Source organism: the organism of the source record quoted next, unplaced genomic scaffold (genome assembly GCF_019419815.1).
Source record: "Pyrus x bretschneideri cultivar Hongxiangsu unplaced genomic scaffold, Pyrus_bretschneideri_v1 Contig30, whole genome shotgun sequence".
In the NCBI taxonomy this organism is placed as follows: Eukaryota; Viridiplantae; Streptophyta; class Magnoliopsida; order Rosales; family Rosaceae; genus Pyrus; species Pyrus x bretschneideri.
In genome coordinates this window covers 1029388-1054980 of record NW_025999613.1, presented here as the reverse complement: position 1 = coordinate 1054980, position 25593 = coordinate 1029388, and the positions used below count along the sequence as shown (strand labels likewise).

The following is a 25593-nucleotide window of genomic DNA, read 5'->3' as shown; positions in this document are numbered from 1 at the left end:
AAATTTGTTGATGTTACGTTGAGCGCACTGCTGACTCCTTGATCTTACAATTGCGGCCGAGGAAGGAACAAATCTCGGCCTTTGGGTTCTCGAGTATGAAGACAAGGCTGCTAGTTCTGCGAAGTTCACGAATCGTCGGCGCTGGATTCGGTCACAGTGATTATATTTGTAAGAGTATAAGCACGTCGAATCGACACCAGATTATATGTACACAAGTACTCAAAGGAGATGTATGTCTGGATGGTAAATGTGGTTCAGCCGTCAGAATGCTGAACTCTGAAACTCACTTGTGAGTATCCAATCATAAAATCACTCGGCGTTCAATGCGCCGAATGTCATAACTCGTAACACCTTACTTCGCCGAGAAGGCTAATAAGATGACCTCTGTCATTAAGGATTCGAAAACCCTTCTCGACCGAGACTTGGATAGATAACCAATCGGCCTTGACGCAGTGCTGTTTATCCAAATTAAAGATGCTCCTCAGTCGGCTGATTCTATGGCAACAGTGTTGTTTATCCAAACTAAAGATGTTCGGCGGTTGCCTTCACAGTGCTGTTTATCAAAACTGAAGATGTGTTGGCGAAAAAGAAAATAAAAAATCTCAAGATGTTTTAGAGGTTTGCGCAGGGCAATTATGTGTTAAATTGGAGAGGCTTTGAATGATGTACTCTGATCTTTATTTATAGCAACAAACCCTCCTTACGATCGAGTTGAAACCACACTCGGATTAGGAATCCTTATTCTGATCCGACTCTATCTCAACCAATCCTACTCTTATTAGGACTTTGAACTCACCCCCCTTTTCAGGTCGTATTCATTGCCGGCCAAGAATCCATATTGCATTAGGTCCCCTTATCGTACTGGGACTTCGACCCATCACTTCTTCATGCAACAAGACTCGACCACCTTCACTGAACGACCCAGGACCACCAGGTAACCCATAGTATACTTGGAAAAGCCTTGGGCCGAACATAAATCCACGATTGGCCCAATAATATTATTTTGGGCCCAAACATTGCCCCCTCACTTCTGAGGTCCTCGACCTAACACTCCTTAGCCGATTTTCGACCTTGAAGAAGTGAAATTAAACCCCACAAGATAACTACGGGATAATGAAAAGCCTCATACCCCATCCACCAAGCGCATTTATGAAGACCGATCGCATAATCTAAATCCTTCTGCACGTCTTGTCGCGTGTCAAACCTTGTAGCCTTTAATCATGATCCTCGAAAACATGTACCAGCCGAAACGTCTCTTCCACATTAATGCATTAAATTAGCTGCAACACACAATCGTGCACCCTCAAAGCATGAAAAACTTGATCCTATCTCTTAGATTCCCAAGATATCCATAATGATTAATGATTTCCCGGTTGATTTCGCCCTAAAATTTGAAAATCAAATGCTTTTGAAGATCAAACGTTTGACCTTCCTTTCGAAATGCCTATAAATACCTGAGTCCCTTCGATTTGCATTTTACACCTTCAGAAACTTTGCAAATCCTCTCGCCATTTCTGCCTTCAAAATCCCAGAAAATCTCAGTCTCTTAAACCAGTAATCCCTCATTCAAACCTAAACAATTTCAATCTTCATCAATGGCTTCTTTCATCTCACAGCTTTCTGACGAGGCCAATAAATGCAAAGCCTTCATCGACCGGAGCGCCATCAAAACTCTGCACTTCAAGAGTGATCTGAGCACCACTCATCAAATCTTGGGGCCACTCTTCAAGGATGCAGTACCATCGTCCATCACCATGCTCTTCAAGGCTCACTGCCTGACACCCTTGCTGCAAGGATTTGATTGGTCAAAATAGGACTTAACAAAGCCTCAAGGAGCCTGGCCTACGACCAACGCCAATTGGGTAGCCTGGGTCGTCCGGATGGAAAACTTCTTCAGGCAAGAGTGGAAGGCTCTTGGTATCTATGATGCCATTAGACTCTCGACCATGAAGCTAGATATGAACAAGGAACTTCTTATGGCAGCACTAAGTCTTTGGTGCTCGGCCACCAATACCATGATCCTTCCCTTCGGCCCTCTCGACCCCATTATCTTTGACGTCTCAGCTATTTTTGGGACTTCTCATTCTGGCAAGAGTACCCCTCTTCCATCAGGCTTCCAACATCAGCATGGAGTGAAAGTAAAGATGCTGTTCTTTGTCAAAATTGGGGGTCGATGTTGTTAACACGCGACCTTCCCCTCAGTTGCAACTCTCGCCGAGCGGGTTGGGAGGTTTACCACCCCCACTTCACTGCCCGACAACTCGGCTACCTCCAAGGTTGTCCGGTGCCTTTACTTACTTCCCACTCCCTCCTAAGCTGAGAACGCCTTTCTGGCTCTTCAGAGAAATAGTGTAGAGACTACAAAAAAGAGTTTCAGGAACGGTGCAACATATTCTGCCTCCGATCAACTTTTCTTGAATCCCTCGGCACTCACACCTTCAGCGACTGGTAGGAAGAGTATACACAGGCCTTTTTTGGGGTTTCGATCGAAGATGTCGTCAACAAAATTTTCAGCGATCGACCCAAGAAAACTTCGGCCCTCCAATCCAAATTGACGACCCCAGGTATACAGCTGGGTTTACCTCTATTTCTCCATTTTATTGTCACTAAACCTCACTAATTTAATCTTGCTTTCTTAGATGGTCAAGCGTTGAAGAAAGCAGATGTGATTACCGCGGCTACGGCCAGGAAAAAATCTGCCTTTCCAAGAAAAACAAAGCTGCCGTGCAAACCCCGCAAAGCAAACAGCCTCCCTTAGAAATCAAGATGGCAGGTGAAGCTCTAGTCATACTACGGGAACGACCGCTCCTAGTGTCTCTCCTCCTGCTCCGATCATCCAAGCCTCGACGAAAGAACAGCCAACATCAACCCGCGGAGCCAGTCGACCAGTCCCTAGGGCCGTGGCTGATCCAATGGCTGCTCCGCTGGTCGAAGAATCTACAGTTCGGGGGGCGACAGCTACGCCCGTCCTAGAAGAAATGGCCCCATCCGTTGAGACAAATTTCTCGAAAAAACAATTGATGATCATCTTGGAAGAGGTATGATTATGTCGCTAGTAACTTTCTTCATTTCATCAGATTCACAAATATTAACAGCTTTTTATTTTAGGACGACAAAATTGACGAAATTCCGTCGGCGAACCATCATCGGCCAATCAAAACTTTTACCATTAATCCCCATCTAGTGGTTGAGGCGGCCGACCCAATCGACCTTCCTACAGTGGATCGTGGGAAGAGGCCACTCGTCGAGCCTGAAGCGATGGCAGAGACGTTGATCCATCCGTAGGATCAAAGCCTCGATGTTCCTCCCCAAGAGGTCACTTCGGCTTTTGTAAGGCTCAATCCTTTTCTCTTGTTAATTTTACTATAACAAGTCTGAACCTAGAAAATATTAAATGTCAAGTGCCCAACTATTCATTTCACCGACAATTCTACACACCGAAAGGTGTTATCTATATTTCCCGGCCACCTCAATGGCCGTCGAACGTGGATAACCTCCATCGGCCGCGTGAATTGAGGAGCAACCTTAAACACTGGGCTTGGCCATTGAGCTCTCTAGGTTCGAGCAATGAACCAGAGGACATGGCCAAAGTCTTCTCTCGACAGGTTTAAAGAAAATTCCCTTATGCTATGTTCCTTATAACTTTTCTTCTGCTTAAAATCCTTTCCTGTGCAGCCTATGTGGTAGGTCGAGCTTAACGCTCTTCTTCTAAGCACTTCTGAAGCAGCTGGTTCTCTTGCCGCATCGGCTGAGCCTGCGGAGACCGTAGCCAAATCTCGTGCTTTTGCCAAGCTACAAGAAATTCTATCCCTCTCTGCCTCTTAGGTCCTTCAGTGTAAGGGCCTTGACTCTGTAGAGGAATGCCTGAACGACCTTGCAGACTGCAGTTTCTTGAGCACTGAAAATGTCGTCTATTTGTCTATCTTCTAGAGTGGACCTGGTAGTATTTTACCACTTTTGAACAAGCTCTCCGAGCCGAGGATGACCTAAAGACGGAAAAGATTGCTCATGAAGCCAGCTGGTCGGAGGTGGAAAACGAAGAAGGCGCAACTAACCGGTTTTGACCGCCAAATCTCTAAGCTTCAACGTCAAATTGCCGAGCTTCAACAACAAAGGTCGGCTATTGCTTTAGAGCTTGAGAGGGATTTGGAGATGAATAAGGCTCGACTGGTAAATTTCGCGGCTGGCATAAAGCAGATCCAGCAGCTCCAACTTAACAAGAAGACAAGGCAAACCGGGATCATACTGAGCAAAGTAAGGTGGCTGGAGTTGAAAGTCGCTCTTGAAACTCTTCTCCCCTCGACCCCCTAGAATTTTAGGAACCCGTTATAAATGTACTTGTACGTCTTTTTATAAATTTAATAAAATGATCTTTATTCTTGCATCTCCCATGTGACTTGATAGTATTTCTTTAAAAATTTCCTATTGATTGGTAGTTTGTGAATTAAGCCGGTTCGATCATTGAGATGGTAAGCCCCTTACCGAGGATTTTATGGACTATGAATGGCCCTTCCTAATTCAGCGACTACTTGCCGAATCTGGGGTCTTTAGTTTCTACAGGCAACACAGTTTGCCAAACTAACTTTCATTCGCTGAACGTCTTTTGTCTGACTCGTTGATTATAAGCTCGCTCGACAATATTCTTCTGCGTTACTAATAAGTTATAAGTGTCAAGCTGAATTTCTTCTAAATCTTCCAACTCTTGTCCCATGGCTTGACTGTATTTGGCACTGAAAAAACCTACTTTGTTCGATTACTCGCAATGAGTTTATACTTAGTTCAACCGGTAACATAGCATCGTGTCCATAGGTTAACGCATATGGAGTCATTCCAGTGGCTGATCGGGGTGAAGTCCGATTGGCCCATAATGCTTCATTTAGCTTCAAATGCCACATACCAGGTTTCTCTCTTACCATTTTTTCAAGAATGCCAATCAAAACCTTATTACTTGTTTCGGCCTGCCTATTCGCCTGTGGATAATACGGCGTAGATTGCTCGAGTCAAATATTTAGATTTGCCGTGTACTCCTTAAACCTATCAACTGTAAAGATTGTGCCGTTGTCAGTTAGGATCGTTTCTGGTACGCCGAATCTAGTCACAATATTTTCCTTAACAAAATTGCAAACTTCTTTGGTTGTCAACTCGACGTATGATTTTGCTTCGCCCCCCTTAGTGAAGTAATCGGTTGCCACTATTATCCACACATGTTTTGCTACTCCGAAAGACGGCGTGACTTTGCCGATTACGTCCATTGCCCATCCTCTGAATGGCCATGGTTTGGTAATAGAGTGGAGTAATTTAGCCGGGACTTTTTGTATAGGTCTGTGAATTTGACACTGTATGCATCCTCATGTGTATTCAATGCAATCCTTCAATATACTTGACCAGAAATAGCCGTGTCGGCGAAGTAACCAACACATTTTACGCCTGGATTGGTGAGCCCTACAAATCCCTTCGTGAACCTCGGCAATTTCTTGGTCGGCTTCCTATGGTCTGAGGCATAATAACAATAAACCATCCTTACCCTTTTGATATAACTCATTCTGGTATGACATGTAGTTTGTGGCATGGACTCTTGTCCTACGGTCATGTTTGTCGTTGAGGTTGTCGAGATATTGTATAATCACCATTTTCTAATCGTTTGGTAATGTCTTGACAGCACATACTTATACAGGGTCTCCTCATTCTAGTAATGATGGTAAAGACATCACTCGTGTGTGTATTACATGGTTGTGCTAGAGAACTTGCTGATTAACTAAGGCCAGGTAAGATCGTCATCCTATCGATGTTGCCCGACCTAGCTCTCCCCCGGAAGTTGTGCTCCGGAGGCTATTTGGGTGAGTTCGTCTGCGTTAGTGTTTCGAACACGCGACATGTGCTCAAATGTAATGCCCTCAAACGACTCGGCCAAATAGGTGGCAACCATGTGATAGGGCGCCAAAGTACAATCATGCAACGAAAAATGCCGTTTAGTTGGTTAATCACCAGTTCGGAATCACCAAGGACGAGGACACGAGCTGTTCTTAAGTTGTGAAGGATGTGAAGGCCGATGATGAGAGCTTCATATTCGGCCTAGTTATTCGTACAGCTAAAGTCTAACTTGAGAAAAAAGTACCAATAGTAGTGGTCCGGAGATTAAATGACAATGCCAATCTCAGCCGAGGTTGAGGTGCTAGAACCATCAAAGTGCATCATCCAGTAGTTGTCTCATGTTTCGACTAAACCGATGTTGACTTCGCTACTCCCAAAACCATAAGGAGAGGGGTGTTGGGCCAAAAAATCGGTTAAGGGTTGACCTTTGATGGCTTTTTGAGGTACGTATTGCAAACTGAACTCTGATAATTCCATTGTCTATTTCCCAATTCAGTCTTTGACGATACGCCGAGTAAGCATGTAACGAATAACATCTGTCTGGGCGATGACCTGGGTAACTGATGGAAGCATGTAATGTCGAAGTTTTGACGCAGCGAAAAACAAAGCCAAACAAAGTTTCTCGACGGGTGAATAATTGATGTCAGGCAAATTCAGATTCCGGCTGAGATAAAAGATGGCTTGTTCGCCCCCAGCATCGTTATCTTGCGTGAAGAGGCAACCGATGGACTTGTCGGCCATTGAAATGTACAGTTTGAAAGGCCTACCTCGTCGAGGCGGTGCGAGTGCTAGTGGCATTGCAAGGGAGACCTTGATTTGCGTGAAAACCGCATGATGGTCTTCTCGCCACTCAAATCTATCTGAGTCCTTAAGTTTCAAGAGCGTAGAGAACGCTTTCATTTTACCTGTCGAATTAACTATGAAACGGCGGAGAAAATTTATCTTCTTGAGTAACGACTGGAGTTGTTTTTTGGTCATTGGGGGTGGAGAGCTAATGATTGCGTGAGCTTTATTTTTGTCGACTTCGATGCCACGATGATGCACGAGAAAACCCAATAAGTTACCAACTGATACACCGAATGCGTACTTGGCCGAGTTCATTTTGAGATTATGCTGGCGTATACGAAGGAATGCTTGCCGAAGATCATCCAGATACGTTCGGCGGCTCTTCGATTTTACCACCATATCGTCGATATATACTTCTATGACCGTACTGATCAAATCATGGAATATCGTATTCATAGCTCGTTGGTATGTGGTATCGGCGTTCTTAAGGCCGAATGGCATGATGACCCATTCGTATGTACCTAGTGCTCTCGGGCAATGGAAAACGGTTTTGTGAACGTCAACTTCAGCGATAAAGATCTGATTGTAGCTGACGTGGCCATCTATGAAGGAAAATATTTCATGATTGGTTGCAGCATCAATTAACAAATCTGAGATCGGCATCGGGTGTTCATCTTTAGGAGTGGCCAAGTTCAAATTACGGTAATTGATACAAATGCGAAGGGCGTCGTTCTTCTTGAGCACTGGGACGATATTGGCTAGCCACTCGACGTATCGAGCGATCCGGATAAACCCAGCTTTTAAAAGTCGAACTAGTTCGTCTTTTATGCCGAGCTGTACTTCAGTCGAGAAACGGCGAGGGGGCTGTCGGAAGGGTTTACAACCATCTTTGATGAGTAATTCATGTTCAACGAGGTTTTAATCGAGGCCCGGCATCTCATGGTAACTCCAAGCAAAGCAATCTTTAAACTCGTGTAACATTTAACAAAGGTCGGTCTTCATGAAGTGAGGTAACAACGCACTAATGAATAACGGTCGAGGGTCCTCAGCCGTTCTAACATTTATTTCTTCTAACGGGTCCTTGACTTGGGGTCGACTATCTTCGAGTTCGGCCGGTGCGGCCTAAACTTTATCTAACGATAATACTGGGTCGTTGTCTCCCTCGGCCAAAAATTCGATTAAGTTTATGCCCGAGTGTGGATGTTTGGAAATAACATACCAATAAGCCAGCAAACGTTCCATGGTGGATGAAATTGATGCCCGACATCTTTCTTGTTGGGTGTTAGTCATCGTTGTTGGTAATTAGGTTTGCCAAGCCAAGTCTTGCCGAATCTTGGTACACAGTCTCGACGTCTACCTTGATGGCTTTCTGAACTGAGATTCGAGTCGATCATTCGTCCTCGTTGAAACCCTGTAGGGTAATGTAGCCTACGTGATCGTCATAATAGCGGGCTTGAATCATGTTGGTCTCGAACGGCTGATTATCGGCTGGGTGGACCACAACCGATTTGCCATCCCAAAAAATGAGGACCTGGTATACCGATGAAGGAATGTAGCTCGTTTGATAGATCCAGTCGCAACCCAGCAATGCATTATATTCAGTCTTTGAGTCAATTATAAAGAATGTAGTCATGTGGTTGCGATCTGCGACGCTTACTTCTAACGGGAGCACCTATTTGGTTTGAGACTTGCTGTCGATGAAGCTGCTCATTGTTATCCCTGACGGTATGAGTTCATTGTCGAAACGGTGTAATGCCTTCATGATAGATAGAGGCATGATGTTAACTGTGGCTCCACAATCGACAAATACTTTAAAAATGGGGTATCCTTCAATATGAGCCGTAATGTATAACGGCTTTAGATGTTGGAGATTAACAAAAAATGAGCGGGGAAATAATTAGGCCAGGGCTGCTTTAAGTTTGTCGTCTTTACTCGCCTGCCCATCCTCTTCGGTGGTGATGAAATCGACTTGTGTTGCTTCCTTGGCAACCACGTCCCCGTCCAAGAAATTTGGTTGGTGTGTGGCTGGTCGAAATTCAACGGGTAAAACATGGATCATGCTGATTTCCATATTTTTAAAGACTGAATGACCCATCGGGTCCTGATCGTCTTCCTTCGGGTGATCGAGGGCACTATCATGCTTTTGAGCATTCTTGACATGATTATCTTCTGTCTTCTCAGATGCTTGCTCCTGGGGAATGGCACCTGGACCTGGTTCTTTATAGTTGTCGTCTTCGGGGATTTTCGTTGCTCATGTTTGATTTTGTTCCTGCAACATTTTACGGGCTCGTTCTTCATAGGCTATTCGAGCGTTGCTTGTGTCTAAATATGTATCTAAATGGGCGAGAAGACTTTGAAATGATATCACAAATGCTGAAGATCTTCAAGGGAGAAAATAAGCTCGGCAATATCTATGTCTGTGTATGGGTCGACCTCAAAACCGAGGACTCGAGCCTCACGTATATGCTGGAACTTAGCTTTTATTGCTGGATCAGTGGTTTTCTAGATAATCTGTTTAGCATCGGAACAAGTTAGTGCTAAGTCTAGAGCTTCTTGGCATGCCTTGGGCAGGCCGTACAAGTCATTGGCGGAGTGTTTTTTGTGAAATTCTCGCATGTACTCCAAAGATTCGCCGAGGAATGGAGGGTGTAGTACGTCCACGAGGGTCAGTTCTTTGTCCGACGTAAATTTCAGAATCACGTTTTCTTTTCATGTGGTCATAGAGGCTGAAGCATTGCCCATTAATAGATTTCCTTTATTGTTGAGTTGTTGGTATGTGGTGAAAATATTTATGTCACCACAAACATGTTTGGTGGCTCCAATATCAATCCACCACTCTTCTGCATCAGCCACCAAATTAACCTCAGACACAATAGTAGCAAGATTTTCCTCTGCCATGTTTGCTTGATTATTGTTGTCATTCGAGTTTGCAGCAGCATTTTGATCCTTCTTATGGCGGCACACTTCTGCTTTATGCCCAAGTTTACCACAGACCCAACAAAATCCTTTGATATGTTGATTCTTGAAACTTTTGCCTTTTGGTCTAAGAAAGATGTCATCCTTTGTGATTGCTCTCGTGTTCCTTTTCTTATAATGAGGGAATTTTTTTCTTCGATGTTTGTGCTTCAATAACATAAGCCTTTGCTTCCATAGAAGAAGCCTTACCAAGTTTCTCACTTTTTCTGTTATGTTCTTCAATTCGAAGCCTGACAACCAATTCCTCCATGATCATCTCTTTACGCTTATGTTTCAGATATCTTTTGAAGTCCTTCCATCCATGTGGCAATTTTTCTATAATAGCAGCCACTTGAAAATTATCACTTATATTCATGCCTTCAGAGTGAATGTCATGAATTATGATTCGAGTCTTTAACTTGTTTGACCACTAGTTTAGAATCAGTCATTTTGAAATCTAGAAATTTTCCAACAATGAACTTCTTGGAGCCTACATCCTCCATTTTGTATTTCTTTTCCAACGACAACCATAAGTCTTTGGTTGTCTATCAGGATACATACACATCATAAAGTGTGTCATCCAATCCATTGAGAATGTAATAGCTTAACCCTTGTTATTGGCGTTGGCGCTTTTTCTTTACATAAAAAAAGGAAAATAGAGTTTTTGCCTGCCAAGCCACCTCTCTCTTTTCCAAGCATCAATGAATTCATAATGTCTTTTGTCAACTGGGAATTCTTTTGGTTGAGGAGCCTCTTCCTTCACAATATGTACAAGATTCAATGTTGTTGAATAAAACATCTTTTGTTGCCAATGTTTGAAGTCTCCTCCCTTAAATTTTTCTAGTTTCTCAGCATGAGGGTTCTTAATGCCACTTATATTGACTGATTGCTCCATAACAAAGTTTTCTGTCTATAAGATTGTTGGAAACAAAACAAAAAGTACTGAGGTGCTTTTAAAAAAAAGTGAGTATAAAAAAAAGCTGGGAGTTTTTTGTGTTTGTAAACATTTAACTTCAGCTTTTTTTTTCACAGTTTTGGGTGAAAAAAAAAGCTAAAAGTTCAAAGCAACAAAAGCTAGCTTTGAAAAACCAGCTTTTTTTGCTTCCACAACTTATGCGCAAACCTAATTTGCAAGAGGAGCTCATCCATTTAATGAAACTTTTAAACACCCAAAATGACCTTAAACAATTAAATAATTACACATAATACCAATTGGAGAATGTCGCCAACTTCAATTACGAGGTCGTCCTCGTCGATCTCGCCACAATGTCGTTCACTCCCAGCTTCAACAATCACCGTCATTGACCTTGAATTCCATACCCTAGGACGTTGTTTCTGCCTCTGTCCTTCCTCCCATCTCTTGTCCGTCCCCTCACTCATATGCCGACAAAATCGCGCCGAGAAATACCACCATCTTTTCCAGCGAGGACCATAATTGGTTTTGGCATCATAGATTTGCCTAGATTTCCTAGATTGCACCGCTTACAAACGACTGATCTTCATATTTCTGCAAATTAGGAGAGCCTAGATTGCCCAGACGGACACCAAAACTCAGTTATTCCAAATACCCAAAATTAAATATAGGAAACTACTTCGTATGATCAAATTTACACTATACAGTTTCAAAAAGAAAAAATGATTAGTCCCGAAAGAAGAAAGAAACCAGCATCCTGGAGCGTTGGCCTTGCCTGATGTATATAATGAACTCCTCAAACAGCTAGACCATATATGTACTGCAAATCAGATGACAGGTGAGAGAGATTGAGGAACGGAGCAGAAAATAAAAAAGAAGAAGATGGAGCAAAAAAAATAAAAACTGAGAAAATTGGAGTTGTGGGGGAGACTTCTAGAGAGATGTTTTTGGTTTTTGGAAAGTCTGGTTCAGTAGTGGGGTAGTGGGAGAGACTACTCGATGTAGATGGAGAAAATTAAATTAATGGCACATCTAGTATTATACCCTTTTGGGTCATTTCACACAGTCACAACTATTTTACATAAAAGTTTACCGAACACTATAATACTGCTTTTTTTTTTTTTCCATAAACACTTTTACAAAAAGTTTACCAAACACTCTACTGCTTTATTTCACAATTGCCTATTCTCACAGCACAGCAGAAATAGTTTTTTTTTCAAAGCACAACAATACCAAACTAGCCCTTAATGCATTATTCCCACCTTAATTAGTTTGACTTCTTATTTTACTATTATTGATTGCAGATTGACCAAGAAAATCTAAAGCATCAACTGCAAAGAAATGAGTGGCGAGCGTAGCTTTGATGTCACAAGTAGACGTTATGTTTACATATGTACATATTGTTATATTTTGCTTCGCTTGATACATTAAAACAAGCCATGATTTGGTAATGGAAATATCACGTTATAAGTAGACTTTATGTTTTTCTATCTACATATTGTTCTTTTTTTTTAATCAATGTGTCATATACCATCATTTGGTCACGATGGTTTGAAAAATGTGACCTACGTCCTACAATAAACATTAACGTCATTTTTGTTTATACATTAATCAATTTTAACGGATCTTTAGGGGCAAGCAACGCGCATAATAAATAAAAGGTCTATTGTACGCGCATATACGCTTGCAGAAAGGCTAATTATTATATAATATTAAATTGTTGAGTGTGTGTATATAACATAACATTATCAAGGCCTAATAGTAATACCGGTAAGAAAAAGTAAGATATAAAATGGTTAAAGTAGCATATAACAGAAATGGTTAAGTAATAACATAAGTTGTTTTGACGGGTTGGACTGCTAACAACTGCTGATTACGAACTGCATCATATTAACCCTGCTTAGTTTGTGTAGAATCGAATTCTCCATTAGTGTCACATCCCGGCCCGGGTGGGACGACTTCCCGGGCCCGCTCCACCACCGTAGCACGATATTGTCCGCTTTGGGCCCCCACCACGCCCTCATGGTTTTGTTTTTGGGAACTCACACGAGAACTTCCCGACGGGTCACCCATCATGGGATTGTTCTCGCGCGCTACTCGCTTAACTTCGGAATTCCAATGGAACCCAAAGCCAGTGAGCTCCCAAAATGCCTCGTGCTAGGTAGAGATGGAAATATACATTTAAGGATCACTCCCCTGGGCGATGTGGGATGTCACAATCCACCCCCCCTTAGGGGCCCGACGTCCTCGTCGGCACACACGCGGCCAGGGTTAGGCTCTGATACCAATTTGTCACATCCCGGCCCGGGGCGGATCACTTCCCGGCCCCGCTCCACCACCGTAGCACGATATTGTCCTCTTTGGGCTTACCATTCCCTCACGGTTTTGTTTTTGGGAACTCACGAGCAACTTCCCAGTGAGTCACCCATCATGGGATTGCTCTAGCCCCCTTCTCGCTTAACTTCAGAGTTCCAATGGAACCCAAAGCCAGTGAGCTCCCAAAAGGCCTCGTGCTAGGTAGAGATGGAAATATACATTTAAGGATCACTCCCCTGGGCGATGTGGGATGTCACAATTAGAGTGGCTTAAGCCTCATCACTCCTCCTCATTAGAGGTTTGAGCTTGGTTACTTTTTGCAACACTTATCCTCCCAACCCTAGACTGGGCGAAACATGAACACACCTTTTGGCCGTCAAATGATACTTCTCTGGAATATGTCTAGAGTAACGATGAATGCTTATAACTAATGTTTACTTCCAAGCGTGCAATGTTTCCGCTTAGCACTGAGAAATATTGTTTTCCTTATAGTGTCTTCGATGTATATGTGGTTACATAATTGGCTGTAAAAATTGTGTTCCTACCCTATACACTACATCAAAATTGAATAAAAGACACATTTGGTATAATGTCTAAAAGATTTGTATTGGTTACGCTGGCATATGCAAAAGACAATATCTATGCTCTCCAAGTCTCAATCTGTTCACCATACTTGCATAACAAAAGCCGAAAGCGAAGTCTCTTCTCTTGTATGGGGCCTTTGAGCCCCAAAGGAAATCCAACATATCCAACCAAATGTACAAAATAATGGTTTTCCATAGTTGCCGTCCTTATTCCTCAATGTTGTTCAACTTCTTTCAATTTACCTAAGTTAAAACACACAAGTTTATCCAAAAAATTCTCACCGGAAATTATATATAAATAAAAATATATTGGTTAATTTAGCAAAATAAGGGGCACATTTTTTATCAAGTTAATTTTCTTTTCCTTTGTAGCCAAGGAAGAATGAAACTTAATGAGTGTTAAATCAATGGGTAACAACAAAAATTATTAGATGTGGACCAATATTTGTATCTGTGTAGACAATGTCGGTCCCCCTCCAATGCCAATAAAGTGAGTAGGGTTTTCTATATCCGTCACTTTCTTTTTTAATTCTTCCTTGCTTGCCTGTATTTTTGGTGAGAACGTATAGGAAATGTGCATAGAATGGTGATCCGATAGTACAGCTAGCAAAGAGCATGAAATAGCATTTGGTTGTGGCACCCATGACATGAAATATAATGGAGGATTTTTTTTTTTTTTTTTTTTTTTGTGGGAATTCTACAATGATTCGGAGTATTCTATAATTTGAAGTTTTTAATTGGTTTTATTTATATACAACAATATTGGAGGTGAGAAATTGGGCAATCACACAATGGACTAATAATCTTAAACATTGTATCTTTGATAAAAATTTAACAACTAAAATCTTCACAATTATTATAAAGGTAATATTACGAAGACTAAATTTAACTAAATGTTGTAAACTAAATAACATGAAAATTAATGATTGTATTATTACTTAAGTGTTAATTAACATTCTTATTTCTTATTAGTGATACATTATTTAATTTATCTAGCATTACTAATACTCCAAAATACTATTAAAAAAAATGCCGAAATTGTATGCATTATGAGAGAGAGGGAGAGGGGGAGAGAGGCACACCACATGAAACACGAAATGACATCAAGTAAAGTGAAAGGAGAGAAGTAACAAAATAAGTTGGGATGAAACAAAGTATGGTATTATCTTTTATAATAACAGAATGACCTTTTTAACTTCCATTATATAAGTATCAACTTAAAATAATAAAACTTTCATGTCACGTAGCTTGGAAACAGATCAGAGGTATCTTCATCCCGTGCTATTTTTTTATCTTTTTAGAAAAGGGCTAATTGGTAGTAAATTATCGTTATCTACTTTTTTGGCTTCAAAGAGGTTATGGGGAACTTCACTTTGTCTGTGATCACAGTCATGCAGACTTACCAGCTCGGAGAATCGAATCCGAGACCTCTCACTTTTTTGTTTATTAGGGAATCGCAATCCACGCCCTTACCACTATGTTAATTATCTGTGGAAAGGGATCCTCTTAGGATCCCTTCCACCAAATCCTCTCAATTAATCAATTCGGTCCCTTGAAATTTGATCCAACAGCTAAAGTTATTGCATCTTTTAAAGGGGCTTCCTGTTTGTAGCTATTGAATCAAATTTCAAAGACCCGGATTAATTGATTAAGAGGATTTAGTGCAAGGGATCCGGAGATGATCTCTTTCCGTTATTTTTCATGTGTTTGGCTTTAGTTGTCAAGTTTGTTACAAATAGAAGGTAGCTTATTTTCACTAAGACGAAAAATTAACATAGTACAATAATTGCAAGTGTTTTTTTTTATATTATTTTCTTCAGTTATTTTTTTTTAATTTTTTTTTGATTTGTTTATTCTAACAACTATTCAAAAATATAGAATTTGAACGGGAAAAGAAAAGAGTGCGAAAGTAATTTTCTATTATGAAATGAAAGTGTGATTAGAGAGTTTTTTATGCTTAATAAATCTACATGCAATGCAAGGATGGTAGGTGGGAATGAGATTGGGTTGGGTAGATATATAGTTGTGATTTAGACTCCTTTGGCATTTGTGGTGGGAATTTTAGTTTGCATGCTTGGTTACTCTCAATCATTTTCAGTCTCAAATGTAGCATGAATTTCGTGGAAAGAGACATAAGTTAAAATACCAATAAAAAAAGAAACTAAACTGCAAATGGATGAAATTTAATACTGCAATTAAAAAAATAATACCTACTTTAATGACCAATATTAATTAAAATGAAGTGGTGACTGTGACATGATGCATCATAGTTCATGATATGTAACAAGGGACTAAGCCCTTTGTACAACAAAATAGAATCCAACGGCCTGCATGCATCCTATACGAGAGTGAGGAAATTACTTGTCTGCTAATATTTGGAGACTTAAAACACAGAAAAGAGCTTACATGAAATGCATTCGCTGCTATCGTGACTTCTTGTTTCTCAAAATATGTTATTGTCTCGTGAATAAAAATGCTACGTAACAATAAAATCGCTTTGTGCTAGTTGTTCAAAAATTGTATGAACATGAACCCAATTGTAAAATCATGACAAAAACCAATCCAATTTTACAAATAGAAGCACCCTATTTGACGCAAGACTTGAAGCAGATTCCAAAACTAAGCAAATGAAAAGAAAAGAAGTGAGAGACTAAAAACACATAACTGTCACAACAGCACAATCACACCAATTGAAGCAATGAATCGTACAACACATCCATCACAAGACTTGGCTTTCTGCCTCTCTCGCTCTCACCTTTTTTTTTTTTTTTGTTCTGACAATTCCAAAGTTTTCTCGGGGAATATGTTTCTATCCGGATTCTTTTTTTAGGATATAAAGAACAGTCTATCTCATCCGTTCATTAGTAATTCTGCAATCATAAATTATTTTAATTTTTTATTTAAAATTAAATATATAATATTTAAAAAAAATTAATCACACGATATACAATGAAAATTAAAATAAATTGATCCCTAAAATCTTCAATCTTCCTCATTTCGTGAAGAGTCCAAAAACCCCATCCATCGCAAAACCATAAAAAACCCTCAGCTTTTGGTTTCATCATCCAAACAAAGCCAGATGTAGATAGGGCTCTCTCTCCCCTATATCTCTCTCTCTCTCCTCTCTCTCTCCCTCTCTCTCTCTCTCACTTTCATTTCTCATCGATCCGCCACTAAATGCTCTTTTCCCAGTCTCCTCTCATCGCTCTTCCTTTTTTTTTTTCTTTTTTTTTTTAAGCTCTGATCCATCTCGTTTACACCACCATTTTTAATGCACTTTCTTTGTCATTACCCAAAAGAAAGGAAAAAAAAATCCCAAAAAATTCATAATTTTGATTAATTTCATACCAATCTCTCTGAAAACTAAAGGACAAGAATAAAAGCATTTGGCTTAACAATTTATGTCTTTTTTCCAATTTTTCAATTTAATATTTCATGGCAGCTGCGGCAGGCACAACGACAACTACTAGTAGTACTAACATTACGCACTTCAATTCCCACACAACCCCCTCCAAAACCAAAACCAAACGCCGTAGGCACCGCGACTCCACCACCCTATCTTCCCAAACCGCCGCCACAGCACTCAACCCGCCTCGAAAACTCGGCCCGCCCACCATTGTCTCCCCCGATAACTCCTGGTGCTGTTTCGCCTCGAAAGACTCGAAACCCATCTCCGCCCAGCCACGCCAGGCGCAACCCATTAACCCGGAACATAAACCCGATCCGGTTCAGTATTACCCATCTGGGAAATCGCCTTCTTCTTCGCCGTCCTCGTTCCGGATCCGATTCGCCCCGGGTAGTCGCTCTCCGGTCATGGATTTTAGTCCGGCGTTGACAAATGGCCATTCTGGTCAAAACGATTCGTTTAATTCCAGCTTCAGCAGGTTCAATTCAATGCTCACGGCTGGGTTATTGAACCCCATGTCGCCGCCGCCGCCGCAATCCGACAAGACGAACCGGTCCAGCCCGACCCTTTTCGAAATGATGGCTAGCGAACCCGAAATGGCCCAACCCAGAGCCCAGATCCACCAGAACGGCGTCGGGTCGGCAAGCGGGCGCAAAACCCATGTGGGTTTCGTTCAGGACAAGCAGGCGTTGATGATGCAGCGGGTCTCACATCTTCTGACGGGGAATCGGAGCCCAGGGAACCAGTTCAATGACCCGTCGAGCAGTGACATTAAGCTCACTCTGAGCTCCAAAGATGGGTTCAGTGTGTCGATGAATGTACACCGTCAGATTCTGGTCGCGCACAGTCGGTTCTTCGCGGTGAAGTTGTCGGAGAGGTGGGTCAAGCAGCAGAGAACGGCGCCATCGTCGTCTCCGCCGTACAATGTGGAGATTGCGGATTGTGATGACGTGGAGGTTTATATCGAGGCCTTGAGGTTGATGTACTGTAAGGATCTGAGGAGGAGGCTGATGAAGGAGGATGTCCCTAAAGTGCTTGGAATTTTGAAGGCAAGGTTTGATTAATTTTACTTTTCGTTTTTAAAGTTTCTATTTTTTTGGTGTGTAATTACAGCTTATGATTGATTGCTTAGAAAGGTTAGATAATTAGAATGGAAACAGATTAAAACCCTTTTTTTCGATTCGAAAAAACCCAGTTGTTCGAATTCAATTTTTGAGTGTTCCTTCTTAATTTTGACTTTGTGTTACTTATAACAAGCTAAAAATGGAAATGCAGTTTATGGGAATGATGGCATTTGTGGGTGTTCTGTGTGCTTTAGGTTTCGGCAGCAATTGGATTCGATGCCGGTGTTTTATCTTGTTTAGAATACTTAGAAGCTGCCCCATGGGCTGAGGATGAAGAGGAGAAGGTGGCATCACTGATGTTTGAGCTTCGCCTTGAAGGCGTTGGAGCTGGGGAAGTACTCAAGAGGGTCTCTGTGGAAGTTGCCAATGGGACTGAAGTGGGTAATGACAACGAAGAAGTTCTTATAAAGCTTCTGCATGTGGTTCTTGAAGGCAAAGACGAAAAGGCAAGACGCGAGATGAAAGGATTGGTGTTGAAGATGCTTCGTGAGAATTCATCTCATAATGATCTCCGGAAAGAGTCCTTGTACTCGGCTTGTGATGGGTGTTTGCAATTGCTTCGCCACCATTTTTCTCGGGCAGCAGAGTCAGACTTGCAAGATGTGGGTCAGATTGCGAGGCAAGCAGATAATTTGCATTGGATTTTGGATATTTTGATTGACAGACAAATGGCTGAAGATTTCTTGACAACATGGGCATCCCAAACTGAATTGTCTGAGGTGCATTCTAAAGTGGCTGCAGTTCATAGATACGAGATTAGCAGAGTTACTGCTCGTCTCTTTGTCGGGCTGGGAAAGGGGCAGCTATTGGTTTCCAAGGATGTGAGGTTCTTGCTTTTGCGTACATGGTTGGTCCCGTTTTACGATGATTTTGCCTGGATGAAAAGGGCTTCGAAAGGCCTGGATAGGCACTCAATTGAGGATGGTCTAAGCAACACAATCCTGACCCTGCCATTAGCATGGCAGCAAGAAATTTTGCTGGCTTGGTTTAATCGGTTCTTGAACTCAGGTGAAGATTGCCCCAATATACAAAGAGGATTTGAAGTTTGGTGGAGGAGGGCCTTTTGGAAGCGGAATGGTGACCAGGAAAGACCACGGCCGTTACGAATTACAACCGCAACCATTGAAAACTCATAGAAATCAATAACTACACAATGCCGGGATAATGGTGCTCTCGAGTCTGTCTCTTGTTCTCTCTTTACCTTGTTCGGATGGCTATACTCTCATTTGTTCTTAATTGGTTGTCTTTTGATCTTCTTAATTTCGGGACCAAGGCCGGAAGCCCCTTGTGGAGTAGTTGGCTTTCAGATTGGTGCACGATGTAATAGTTTGACTGGATGTACCTAGGTTTAGTTTGGGAAGATGATCAGACATATTGGTGCAGTGTTCATAGTGTTTTGGGAAATTGCTTGTTTTGTTCGTTTTCTTATTTTGGACCTCTAGTCTCTCTCTCCCTCCAATCCAATGTTTTGAAAAGGAATTATTGTTCTTTCCTTACCATCTTAGCTTTAGAAATTATCTTAGTATGAACTTTAACGGTGTTTTGTTTGTCAAACTCTTGAGCTAGGGTTTAGATCTCGAGTTTTGGGCGTAAGTGATTAACGTGATGCAGAATATAAGTAACTCTAGTTTGTAAGTGTTGGATATTCTTTTTCCCATCGATCGGGTTGAAAGCATCCTATCCTCATCATTGTGAGGTTTAATTCACTCCTCCATCCCTTAGTGTGTTAATATCGTTTGTTCAAAAAAACAAAAATAAAAAAAATTTATGCCCATTTTTTTAATAAATAAAGAAATATATTAAAACTTGAAACAACAACCGCTTCTCGTACAATCAAATTTAAGGGCCTATATAGCCGTCATTGATAAACAATATTTAAAGGCCTATATAGCCGTCATCCGAAATTGACTTAAAGTGCCCTGGCCCAAGGAGTATTCTAAGAACCTTGCATCCCGTGAATCACCAGCGGAGTTCCCTGCCGCCATTATGCTCCTAAAAGCTTTGCATCTGGCATACAAAAGGTCTTCCTTTAAAGAAATGACATTCATAACTGAGATAGTGTCGCCATTTATATTAATAGCACATGTATTGCCCATTTATCCTCCTCTTTCCTCATAACAAAAGCAACAGCCGCTTCAACATTTCAAGTTTTCTACGTACACACAGGACACAACTGCTTCCATATGCGTGTTTTTGATGTAATTGTTACTGGAAAAACGACGATTCGTCCATAAATTTTGTTAGCATTGGAAAAATAGTTTTAAGATAAGCGAGAATAGAAACAAACAAAATAATTAAATATATAAGGATGACCGTAGAGTTCAACAAGGGGATGTAGCTCAGATGGTAGAGCGCTCGCTTAGCATGCGAGAGGTATGGGGATCGATACCCCACTTCTCCATTTTTCATCATCATTTTTTCATGATTCCCAAGCAAAATCAGAAAAAACTCCGGCCCACCGAGAAATTACCTATTCTAAAGTAGGAGCGGGGGCAGCCACTGTTGATTTTGTTTTATTTACAACAATACCAGCCGAATGTGGTTGGGTTGGGAGGGTAATTCTCAAAAGTTAGGAGGGTAATTCTGTCTCTGATCAGATTGCAATATATTTACGGTTTTACCAGTTGCCACTGGGTTTCGGAAATTTTTTGTTGTGTAAAATGACGACACTGGCCATCTCATCATCTTCATATCTCACGGTTAGGATGATGAGTTAGAGGGGTGGAATCGTCTTTTAATCGATAGGGTTTCAGATTGGGGTTAGGTTCCATCCCCCGTCACTTCGTTCTTTCTTCGGCGCAGGCAAGGCCGTGCTGTTCCCTTTTGCATGTCGGATGAATGGCTGGATTTCGAAAGCTAAGTTCCATTTTTTATTCCATTCTTACTGTTAGCATAGATGTTATCATTTCATCCTTTTTGATGTGAATTATTTCCGGATTGTTGCACTGTTAGGTCAGGTTTTGGGGGTTCCTTTGTTTCGTTTTCTCTCATTTTCTCTCATTTTGGGGATGCATCTCTCTGTTCTGTGCATTCTTCTTTGTTTTAAGGTCAGTTTTCTTCTTCTTTTTTGTGGCTTTTTTTTGGGGGGTTTTCAGTTCGTTGATCTATCACTCTGCATTTAGATTTTTCGTTCGTGTATGATTAAATGGGTATTGGGTTTTGGTGGTTGAAAATATGTTTTTTTTTTCTGCTTAAGCTTCTTGCTCATTTTTCTGGGATTTTTGGTTTTCGGTTGCAAGGGTAAAGAGAATACTAAAATCTTAGAAATCGGCATTGGCATTTGTATTAATGCATTTGCATTTTCGTTGGTTTGCGGGATAGGTGCATTGAGACCTAAAAATATTTGCGTCAACTTCATAAATTTTTCTGAGGCTCCGAACCTTGAAGGGTAAGTGTTTTTGAGCTAAGTTCAATTTTTAATTCGATTCTCTACTGTTAGCATAGATTGTCATCATTTCTGCCCTTTTGCTATGAATTATTTCTGGATATTATATGAACTGCATAAAATTTGGGGTTTTGTTTTTATGTTGGAATTCCGAGTGTGTGTGTATGATTTGGTTCTCTTTCTATTTTCAAAAAACAGTGGTTTTCATTTTTTTGGGAGCGCAATAGCATTCTAGGATTCATATAGCCGACCCCACTTGGTGGGAAAATGCTTTGTTGTTGTTGTTGTTTGTATTGTGTGTAGGCTTCCAAGCTGTTTGTGCTTGAGGTATATAATTTGAGCTTTTTTCTTTGGGTTTTTTTTATTGCTTTTATCTTCATCTCCGTAAGACCCTAATCCAGAATTCCCAAGGATGCAAAAGATTCCACATCTGTTTGGTCATTTTGCAAAATTTCATTAGATTTGGCCCTCAAATTTGAAAAAAGCTTTCATCTTGCTGTAAATTTAAGTCTCCTTATATTTGAAAGTCTCAGAATTGCTAATGGATTTATTGTGTTTGGGAATTTCAGGATTTTGGATTTTGGTTGGTTTAGGTTGCTGCAGATGGGGGCTTTGGATGTAAGGTGGTGGTTGGCAGACCCCGAAAGGTTGATTACCCTCCTTAGAGCAGCTCCACCGGAGCAAATATTGCCCAGCACCCAGTCCAAATAACAGCCCGGCCTGCTCCATATGTGCTCCAGCCCGCAACCTTGCCTGGCACCCAGCCCGTGCCAGTCAAGAGCCCAGCCCAAAATGGACAGACCCATTCCCCGGTCTGTTTCTGGCGCGTGCACAACACGCGGGGGGGGCGGCGAGTAGCCGACAGGTTTGCAGGCGCGGGGGCCCGCGTGCAGACCCACTTGCAGCGTCCGGGTGAAGGAAACGTGGCCTCCTCAGAGCCGTTGGATTTCCAACGGCTAGTTTTTTAGGCCGTTGGATTTCCAACGGTAAAAAAAATTTAAATTTAAATTTTAAATTGGACCGTCCGATCACAGATCAACGGTCCACGTTTATTTCACCAAAAATATATAAAAAAAAAAAAAAAAGGCCCAACGGTCAGAAATTTGACCGTTGGCCACGTGGCGTAATGAGTGCTGTTGGATTTGATTATTTTTCAAATCCAACGGTCCCGATTAATTACAACATTAAAATTTATTAAAAATTAATTAAAAAATGTCAAAAATTTTTAAAAAAATACAGAAAAATTTTAAAAAATTAATTTTTTTTTCTATAAATACCTAACACTCATCTTCCACCTTACACCACATTTCAATATTTTCTACACTTTCTACACTTTCTACATTTGAATATTTTGTACACTTTGAGAGAAAAAAATGACTTCGTGGAAGCTCAGTGAAGATGTTACGTTGTGTGAATGTTGGGTTCGCACTACTCATGACCCGATTACGGGTAATGAGATGGATAAGCGAGAAATGTGGAGTAAAATTACGAAATCGTTCAACGATGTACATGGAAAAGATGTACATGGAAAAGATGCCAGATCTAGTCAAGGTCTTCAAGGTCGTTGGAAAAAACTCAACGCATCCTTTACTTGTTGGAAAAATGCCCTCTCTCATGCTTCTGGTAATTTGCGTAGTGGGACAAGTTTAGCGGATGAGGTAACAATATTTTTATTTATTTATATGCATTCCACCCACATCAATATTTTAATTTATTTAATTTCTTATATGTAATTTTTATGTAATATGCATTCCAAATACTTATGTAATTTTTATGTAATTTTTATATAATTTTTATGCATTCGACAATTCTTATTTAATTTCTTATGTAATTTTTATGTAATATGCATTCCAAATACTTATGTAATTTTTATGTAATTTTTATATAATTTTTATGCATTCCACAATTCTTATGTAATTTTTATGTAATTTTTATAGACACTACAAGCACAAGCATTCTACAATGCAAAGAACCATAACAAATCATTCAACAAATGGGAATGTTGGCAAATTGTCAAAGATTGCCCTAGATACAAAATTGTGGCAACCGGTCCAGAAGTTGTCATGCACGGTATGGGTCTACACAGTTCGCCAGAAGCAGACACAGCCAAACAAGAAGCCAACACATTTGAAGACACGGAAGGGATGCCTGAACAAGTGCCAGAGACCCAATCGACTCGTCAGTCCCTCAGGCCTCAAGGTAAAAAGGCATCAAAGAAAAAAGGTAGTTCTTCCAAAAATGACTACACTAAATATATGGAGGAACTTACTCGTCAAGGTGAAATGAACATGGCATGGGAAAAGGCTAGAGATGAGGAAAAAGCTGCTGCTGTGGCAGCAATTATTGCAGCTACTGAGGCTCGTGATGCGGCGTCTGAGAGACAAAGAGAAATAGTTAATCGAGAGAACGAGATGATTAGAGAAGCACTTCATCGAGAGAATGAGATGCTTAGAGAAGAAAGGATGGCTCAAACAGATCGTGACACTATGAACAAGTCTCTAGTAGGACTGTCTCCGAATTCAAAATATTTTTGGACATCAGAAAAAAGAGATGTCGTGCGAAGGAGGCGTGCAAGAGATGCCGAAACAAGTCAAGGGGGTTCCAGCTACAGAAATCCTAGCAACCAAGATCCTAGCACCACATATCCTAACTCCACAGACTTTATTTAATTTCTTATGTAATTTCTTATTTATTTTTAGAACTTTATTTAATTTCTTATGTAATTTCTTATTTATTTTTAGAACTTTATTTAGTTTCTTATGTAATTTCTTATTTATTTTTAGAACTTTATTTAATTTCTTATGTAATTTCTTATTTATTTTTAGAACTTTATTTAATTTAAATAAGTAATTTCTTATTTATTTTTAGAACTTTATTTAATTTCTTATGTAATTTCTTATTTACTTTTAGAACTTTATTTAATTTAAAATTAAAATTACATAACCTCACCATTTAAACTTAAAAAAAAAACCATTTAAACTTAAAACACCAAATAAAATTACATAAAACACCATTTAAACTTAAAACACCATTTAAACTTAAAATTACATAACCTCACCATTTAAACTTAAAAAAAAAAAAGCAAACACACTAAATAAGATTACTTAAAAAACAATACACTTTATTCTTCAACCACAAGCCTTATTTTAATTATCTTCGCCTTCGTGCAAGCTCCACTGATGCTCAATCAAGTCATTCTAGCGGGCTATGTGCCAGTATGGCTCTTGCAATGAAGTGTATCGTTGAACGATCAATTCATTGTAACGTCCATCCCGTTCCAACGGCTCGTGTTGCACGGGATCTTCGGTCCGATCATGAGCATAGTAGATTTGTGTTCTTGAGTTGTTCATCGGATCCGGCTCGTATTCATCGACGGCATCATAATCATACTCGTCTTCAACAATCATGTTGTGGAGAATAATACACGTCATCATGATGGATCGAAGAGCCTCGACATCAAACATTCTAGCTGCAGCCCTGACAATGGCCCAACGAGCTTGCAGGATACCAAAACAACGCTCGACATCCTTCCTACACCTTTCTTGACACTTTGCGAAGTGTTTCTCTTTTTCACTCTGCGGGTGTGGCACTGTTTTGACAAATGTTGACCACCTTGGGTAAATACCATCTGCAAGGTAGTATGATCCCTCGTATTTAGTACCATTAACCCAATATGTGCATCTCGGCCCACGCCCTTGTAGCAGTTCATCAAACACTGGAGATTGGGCAAGGACATTTAGGTCATTCTGAGCTCCTGGAACACCAAAAAAAGCATGCCAAATCCATGTATCAAAAGAAGCCACCGCTTCCAGAATGATGCTTTTGGCTCCTTTTCTGTCGCCATAAGCTCCTTGCCACGCACTTGGACAGTTTTTCCATGTCCAGTGCATGCAGTCGATGCTTCCAATCATGCCAGGGAAGCCTCGCATCTCAGCCTTCCTAAGAAGCCTTCGCATGTCCCTTGGCGTGGGTTGCCGAAGGTACTCATTGGTGTAGATGGCTTCAATTGCAGAGCAAAACCGCATCAGGGACTCCAGAACTGTTGTTTTTCCCATCCTTGCGATCTCATCCACTTGATCTGCGGATGCTTCATATGCAAGCATTCGCAAGGCAGCCGTAATTTTTTGCTCAGGAAGAAGACCTAGAACATGAAAAGCATCCTCTTTTTGCACAAAATATGGATCATGGTTGCAAACATCACTCATGATTTTAGCGAACAAACTTCGTTGCATTCTAAAACGACGTCTAAAAAC

The 25593-nt window shown here is 40.8% G+C and overlaps 1 protein-coding gene and 1 non-coding gene across 2 annotated transcripts; both read left to right on the top strand.

The window, feature by feature from the left end:
- Nucleotides 1-16557: 16557 nt before the first annotated feature.
- On the top strand, nt 16558-19357 carry LOC103933378 (BTB/POZ domain-containing protein At1g63850-like). Its single transcript, XM_009343065.3, has 2 exons — nt 16558-17880; nt 18150-19357. Exons 1-2 carry the CDS (start codon nt 16861-16863, stop codon nt 19089-19091), a joined length of 1962 nt encoding a protein of 653 aa, XP_009341340.2. The 5' UTR covers nt 16558-16860; the 3' UTR covers nt 19092-19357.
- Nucleotides 19358-20283: 926 nt separating this feature from the next.
- On the top strand, nt 20284-20356 carry TRNAA-AGC. Its single transcript has one exon. It is a non-coding gene; the product is annotated as a tRNA-Ala (tRNA).
- Nucleotides 20357-25593: the final 5237 nt, after the last annotated feature.